This window comes from Manis pentadactyla, chromosome 9 (assembly GCF_030020395.1).
Source record: "Manis pentadactyla isolate mManPen7 chromosome 9, mManPen7.hap1, whole genome shotgun sequence".
Taxonomy (NCBI): domain Eukaryota; kingdom Metazoa; phylum Chordata; class Mammalia; order Pholidota; family Manidae; genus Manis; species Manis pentadactyla.
In genome coordinates, this window is record NC_080027.1 from 40,216,563 (window position 1) to 40,224,389 (window position 7,827).

Here is a 7,827-nt window from a genome sequence, read left to right on the forward strand (position 1 = left end):
CACAAGTCTGACTGAATCCAAAGCCTATGTTTTCTGTTCCACAACATTCTCTCTCTAAAGAGTAACACCAATTTATATTAGTGAAATTAATATGTTAATAGCCTCAATAATCCAACAGTTTGTTCAGCACCTGCTATATGCCAACCATCATTTCCTTTCATCCTCACAATCATTCTGTGAGGTAAATATTTCTACCCCCATTTTACTGTGAGGAAACGAAAACTCAGAAAGGTGAATTAATATGCCTGATGCATAGCTAGTAAGAGGTGTTCTAGCTGACTTTTCCTAAGTTCTTTCAAAATTGCTTTTGTTTGTAGTTTTTCCTTTGGCCATTCTTCTCTGAATATGTTTAATATGTTACTTATTAAAGTCTGCCTTGCACAGAGTCTATGGCAGTTAGGAGCACAGGTTTTAGATTCACACAGATGTGGGTCTGAATATCAGCACTTTCATTTTACTAGATTATGGTCTTTGACAAGTCATGTAAATACTTGGCCTCATATATGGCATGATTTCACGCATATAAAATGACCAGAAGAGACAAATCCATGGAGACAGAAAGTAGGTTAGTGGTTATCAGGGGGTGGGCAGAGTGGGGAATGAGGATGACTGCTTATGGTACAGAGTTTCTTTTTGGAGTGATGAAAACATTCTGGAATTACATAGTGGTAATGGTTGCGCAACTTTGCAAATATACTATATACTGGATATACTTCACAGTAGACTGAATTGTCCACTTTAAAAGGGTGAATATTACGGTATGTGAACCATATCTCAATTTCTATTTTTTAAAGAAAAGAAAGAACTATCTGGTCTCAGCATAACTGCTGGGTGGCACTTCTAGGCCACAGCTGAGGTCTGTTATACCCAATACCCTAACTTCCTCCAGTGTTAAATTTAAGTTTCAAAATACTGTTGGTTGCCTAAAATGTAAGTCCAATTTCCTATCATCTCCCCACCTCTCATCTCCATACTTCTCCGCACACTCTCTCTATATCGAAACACCACTGCTTCTCTCCCTCTCAATTTCCTTTGGGCCCTCTGAACCCAAGTGTGTTTTCATTTCAGGGCCATTGCACATGCTCTCCTTGCCTAAATTCTACCATTCTTAAAGTTTTAGTCATGTAACAACCTCAAGAAAACTTCCCTGACTATTCAGACTTACTTGAATCATGCTGTTATACACTCATATAGCACCCAGAATCTTCTTTTTGTGGCATTATCACAATTATTAAGTAGTTATATGTTTAATTAATCTGTCTCTTTTGTTATAAATATAAGTTCCATGGAGTCAGGAAACTGCTACATGCCAGCATCTAGCATACTCTCTGGCACATTACAGGTGCTTAATGAATATTTGCTGATCAAATTAACAAATCCCTCCAAACTTCACTGCTTTATCTCTACAGAGTTATAGAAATATTTACCTCACAGTTGCTGATACGATTAAATTAGGTAACATATGAAAAAAGTTTAGCAAGTACAAGGTACATAGTTCATGGTCAAATTGGCAGCAGTGATGGTAACAGTGGTGATTATTCAGCTCATTTATTAAACAATATGTCCCTTAGTGTGTGACAGGCACTGAAGATAAAACCATGAACAAAACAGAAAACTATCCCTGTCCTCCAGAGCTTATAATCTAGTAGTGACCAGGAGATAGCTACCTTCTTGGCCATTTTCCTAGGCTTTTGGATTCCCTGCCCTTCTAGGCACTCTGAAATTTATGTCTTCCTATTTCATATCTTCTTACATCCTCCTAGTTCATGTCTGTTGGTTTGTCATTTGCTTCAACCTCACTTCTATACAAACTCTGATCCAATGTTAGCTTTCAATGTTTTCACTTGGTAACATCTTACTATAAGATCCATTCCCAAGATTGCTCATTCTGGCATATGTTGTGTGATCATCACCCCTCCCCTAACCATATTCCTGTAGTTCAGGAGTATGGAAATCCCTGAGAAATGAATGGTAATCTCAGGGTGAGTGACATCCAGACCTCAGCTTGACACTCCAAGGCTGCCTATTTTCTGTGCAAAGTTAACTCAGCTGGTGAGTCATTACCCATTCCCTGGTATGTTCTGACTTCCACAGACACCATTCTACCATCTTGATCAATCGGTATGTTTTCTGGGGTCTGATGAATATCAGCATTAATGTCTTAATCAGATCCACCCTTTACTACTTATGTTGAACCAAAGTAGTATGTGATTCCACCCGTTTTACTCAAGTAAAATTGGGCTCTCACTCATCTAAAATTTGAGATGATTATAAGCTAAAATCTTCTTAGGCTCCCAAAGAAAGTGCACTGAGCTAAGAGATGAAGTTACAGTCCCAGTACCACCATGTACTTAGCATGTAACATCAACATCTGTCCACTCATTCCTTATTTATCAGGAGGGCCAACCACATTGTAGGCTGGGTACCCACAGACATAAAGAACATAAAGTAGCCTACCCTCAAATCTTCTAGTGAGGAAAGTAGATGTGCAAATTATTCATTACATTGCAATGTGAGATCAGTATCATGGGCTGAAAAGGACATAAAGGAAGAAAGGACCAAGAACTGGGAAGGTCAAGGAACGTTTTCACAAAAGAGGAATGGAAAAAAAAAAAAAAGATTAGTATCAAATTAGGGAAATGCAGAAAAAGAAAGGCAGTGGGGTCTTAGAAGGGGTAAAAAATCTAGGCTCCAGTCTCAGCACTACCACTTCAGAGGCTGTTGACCTATAAGCAAGCATTCATTCATTTAGACATTCTGTAGAACATCTGAAAACGTATTATATATCAGACACAGTGTCAGTAGCTTCCATTTTCTCATCTATTATACCTGCTAGGGCTACCTCATAATATTGTGCAGCTCAAATGAAATTATGCAAATGTCTTGCCAAAAGGTTTCAGTCCCCGGCAAGTTCACTGTGGATTCAGTGTGACCAAAGAAATGACAGTATAACATTCTTGGGGTGAAAAGGTTATACCCAACTTTGTTTCCACAGTGGCAGGTCAATCACTAAAATCTTGTTCACTCAGAGTGAGTCTGCATGCAGCAAGCCAGTCTCTGCCTCTGGGCCCCTCTGCACACACAGCCATTCTCTGGGCCTCTCTATCCACACAGCCATCCTCTGGGACCCTCTGTCCGCACAGCCAACCTCTGGGCCTCGCTGCCTGCACAGTCATCCTGCACAGCCATCTTCTGGGCCTCTGTCCTCAGTGCTGCCACCATTCCAGCCTCTGCTCTGCTCTCCTGCAGCCTTGTAGCCATGCTACCATGTCGCCCAGAGCACTGGGCAGAGCTTTTATATAGAGTCAATAGCAAGTATTGCCCACACATGTGTAGTGAGCTAGCCAACAAGGGCCAGGTGAGAATCCTGGCCATAGGAACTCTAATTTTATCCACAGCAAATGAAAGCAGTTTAATAATAGTAGGATAAGATCAATATTCCTACTTGCAGTCCTTCACATCTTACAAAGTACTCTTACATTATCTTCTATATTCTTTACAATTCCATATGGTAGGCACCATCACCTGCATTTTACAGATATTGAACTGATGTGGAATGGTCAAATAGCCAATGTAAGGTCATGTAGCTATAAAAAGATTGAACCCAGGTCTGATGCAAATCCCATGAGTTTTCCTTATAAATGTAAAGTATTAACTAACACTTCCAGACAAACTGAGACAAGTATGGTCACAAGACTGCATATGATTAGGTGCCAAAAGATAATATCAGCTAGGAATTCTGAAAATAAACAGGCACTTAAGCTGAAGTGGTCAGAAAAATTTTACAGAAAAGATGAGAACTGAGGTGGGCCCTAAAGTATTTGGATAGGTGGTGAGAAGGGTGAGGGCACTCCAGGTGAGAAGGCTATACAAGATCAAGGATCAGGAATTCAACATTTGACAAATAAAAAAGAATCTGGCTATAGCAGTAAGGCAGAGTGGAAGAGTAAATTCACTAACAAAGGAGTCTGGAAGGGAACATGGCATCAGACTTGGAGGGGCCCTAAATGACCTTGTATCTCTAGGTGATGGCCTAATGATGTATTTCCATGGACTTTCCTGCAATAAACAATGGTTGAAAACAGTATTCCTTGAAAAATGATCCCTCCCTTTCAGAATTCCTCAGAATCAAGGCAGCAAAAGTATGGAGTCAGCAATCTGACCACCTTTCACAATGTAATTTTGAAACTTTTAATTAGGTTTCTATTTTCACCAGATCTGGCCAAATTCTCAGTTTGGCTAAGATGAACAATAATATTATTTCATAAAGGATAAATTAAGATTTGGGCTCTTAAGGAAACAAACCTAGAGATATTCAAAGGCTGCTCCAAGGTAACAGCAATGATCATGCTGATCTGAACACAATAGAAATATAATCTCTACAATTAATGCCTAAAATGAAATGCTAACATAAATTGCTAAAAATAAGTCATTGTTTCAAGGAGCATGATACAACTGAAAAGAGCACATTAAAATCTGCTAAATCTGTTAATAGGACGGGAGAAGGCCAAGCAATGGATTTATGCTGATTCACACGGTTTTACTGCAGTTACTCAGTTTAAGTAAAAAATTCGTTTGTCATCCTTTCCTCATCGCGAAGTACCTCAACATCCCACTCAGTTCTGCAAGTGAAAACGGTATTCTTGGATAAAATTCTGTAAGTTGATGACAACGAAAAATAAAATGACCTGTTCAAAGTCATACAAATTATCAGCACCTATCCTGGTGTTAGGAATCCCAATGTACCGAAGTGGGGGCGTGTCGCGCGGGTTGGAACGGTTGAGCACGCCCAGGCCGGAGAGTTGGGAGCTCAAGCCTGTGACTACACGGCACCGCGTGTGCTGCCGGGAAGAGCTTGTTCGCGCCAGTGTCTTATACCCGGATGTCTGCAGAGACGGGGATAGCTAACGGCCAGTCGCTCCCGGCTCTGCCTTCCCCATCACCTTCCCCAGCGCCCTGCGTACGTAGAACCTACGTTACCTTTCCTAGAGCTCCGTTCATCCTTTGCTGCTGCGGCCTGTATTTCTGCAAACTGAAGATCCACCCGAGCAACAGCGATCCCGGACGTCTGAAAGCACAGACGGAACGGCCTTGATTGGGTCCAGTGACAATATTCCACCGAGACTCGCTCAACTCCCGCAGCACCTTGGTTCCGGCAGCTTCCGAGGCTCAGGATCTAGAAATCCTCCGACTCCGCCCTCACTACCACTCAAATGTCACCTTCGCTGCTACTTCTCCAGGCAGAATTAGTTGCTCTATCCATGTTGCCCCTACATTTTGCACACAATTCTGGTTTTTCATCTACCATACTACGTATTTATTACTTGTGACGATCTCGTCCTTTATTTTATTGAGTTCCTCAAGTGCTGGGATCTTAACCTGATTAATTCATTCCAGCATCTAGAACAGGAAGTGCGATCTGACGTCTAACCTCTATTTAAAAGCTGACTGACCCTAAGTGAGCCTTTCTGACAGTCTGTTAGTTCATAATAATTGGTAATCATTACCTTTTATTTAGTAACCACTATGTGTAATGTATTATATTCAGTTCATCACTTAATTTATCCCTCACAAGGTTGTTAGTGAGATATTATCACATGATTTTACATATAAGGACTTTGAAGGCGGTTAAGAGATTTGTCTGAGGCAGAGCTGAGTTTCACAGGGTCTTATTTACGCAAAATGTTTTCCCTCTGACACATCCCTTCTCTCTTGAGATAATGTCAATGCGCACATTCATTTACTTACTTTACACACAATAACCATTTACTTAGCATGAATTTGTGCCAGTCCTTTGACTGAACCCAGGGAACACAGAGATGAATACTACATGGTCCCTGCTCTTAGAAGGCTCATGGAGGATTGCATCAAACAAAAGCTTCTGTGCAGGAAAAAAAACAGTCAACAGAGCAAAAAACCTACAGAATGGGAGAAAATATTTGCAAATCATATGTCTGATAAGGAGTTAATATCCAAAATATATAAGGAATTCAAGAAAACAACTGGATTTAGAAATGGCCAAAGGACATGAAGAAACATTTCTCAAAAGAAGACATAAAAATGGTGAACAAATATATGAAAAGATTCCCAACATCACTAACCACCAGGGAAATGCAAAACAAAACCACAAAGAGATATTACTTCACACATGTTAGAATGGCTAGTATCAAAAAGACAAAAGAAAAGTGTTGGCAAAGATGTGGAGAAAAGGAAATCCTGCACTGTTTGTGGGAATGATCATAATGATTATAAATTGACACAGCCATTATAGAAAACAATGAAAATAGTATATGTAATGGAAATATTACACCAACCTTTAAAAAGAAGGAAATGTGACATGAATGAACCTGGAGGACATTATACTAAATGAAATAAGCCAGGCACAGAAAGATAAATAGTCCATGATCTCACTCATATGTGGAATCTAAAATAGTCAAACTCATAGAAGCAGAGTATAGAATGGTGGTTAACGGGCTGGGGTGGTGGTCGCAGGAGCTGAACATAGGTGAAATGTCAAAGGGTACAAAGTTTCAGTTATGTAAGATTAATAAGTCTAGAGATCTAATGTACAGCATGACTATCATTAATAATATTGAATACTGGAAATATGCTGAGAATAGATTTCAGATGCTCCCATCACCAAAAAAAGGAAACTACGTGTGGAGATGGTATGTTGACTAGCTTGACAGTAGTAATCATTTCACTATGTATATGTATAAAAAATCATATGTGCATCCTAAATATATACAGTTTTTAAAAGTGGTTCATAGAGATTAGTAGAGAGACCAAGTCTTAGACAATTATAAAGCAATGAGGAAGTCCAATTATAGAGATATACACATAAACTCTATGTCTGAAGGGAGTACATAGTCATATAAAGTCAACATCAAGTGAAATAACAAATATGCAGTTATTTTTATTGTTGCTGTCACTATTTTTATTACTGTTATTGTCATTAACAAGGAAACAGCATAAAAACTGCTAAATATCAGTGGGGTTTTAGTGATACGGAGTTTGCTTTTTTGCCAGAAATGCTGCCAAGATCTCCTATCTCAGTGTTTAGTGAATCCTTCCTATGATGGAATTCGAAGGAGCTACAAAGGTTTCCTTTAGCTTTCCCACTAGACTGTGAGCATTGTTAAAGCAGTCTTCTTTTATTTCTACCTCAAAGATTAACACAGATATTATTGTGTTTATGGTTTTGTACTTTTCAAACCACAAGTAAACATTATGCAATTTTGTCAAAGGTAGGATGATAAGTATGTTTTCTCACTTTGTAGATGACAAAACTGAAGAGAAGAAGATAGGTGGCTTGCCTAAGATTTAACAACTTGTGCATGACAAAACAGGGTAATGACAATAGGCTTTTTAGCTCTTGAAGTCTCTTCTTATGGTCAACAACACCAAAAGCAAACTAAAAACTCTGAGATCTTCCCATTGCCAACCCTTAATCTCAAACCAACATTTAGTGAATGGCACATATCAATTTGGGCCACAAACAACTTTATTGAGGAATAACAATGCAATCAGCCTTTTCCCAAATAAGAATGGAGGTTAAATGCACTGATGCACTGACTTCTTCCTTAACCCTGTAAATTTCTTCCTCCACTCCAGACAGATGACTCCCAATATTTGCCCATTTCATCTTATATTTACTCCTATGCGGCACATTCTTAAATGAGAATTCAATTTTCTTTGTATCCCCAGAATTTGGCATGGTCGTTATGCCATTATATTATGAATATAATGAGGCTTCAATAAATGTAAATGAAATAATGAATGACTATTAAAAAGCTCCTAGAAGTAACTATGCATTTCAGGTTTTCC

The 7,827-nt window shown here is 39.1% G+C and overlaps 1 protein-coding gene across 1 annotated transcript in view; it reads right to left on the minus strand.

Annotated features, from left to right (window-relative positions):
• MRPL48 (mitochondrial ribosomal protein L48) overlaps positions 1-5,169 on the minus strand; it is a 54,574-nt gene extending 49,405 nt beyond the window's left edge. Inside the window, exon 1 of the mRNA XM_057507230.1 lies at positions 4,981-5,169. Coding sequence (XP_057363213.1) covers positions 4,981-5,001 — 21 coding nt within the window. The 5' untranslated portion in view covers positions 5,002-5,169. The remainder of the gene's footprint in view (positions 1-4,980) is intronic.
• Positions 5,170-7,827: the final 2,658 nt, after the last annotated feature.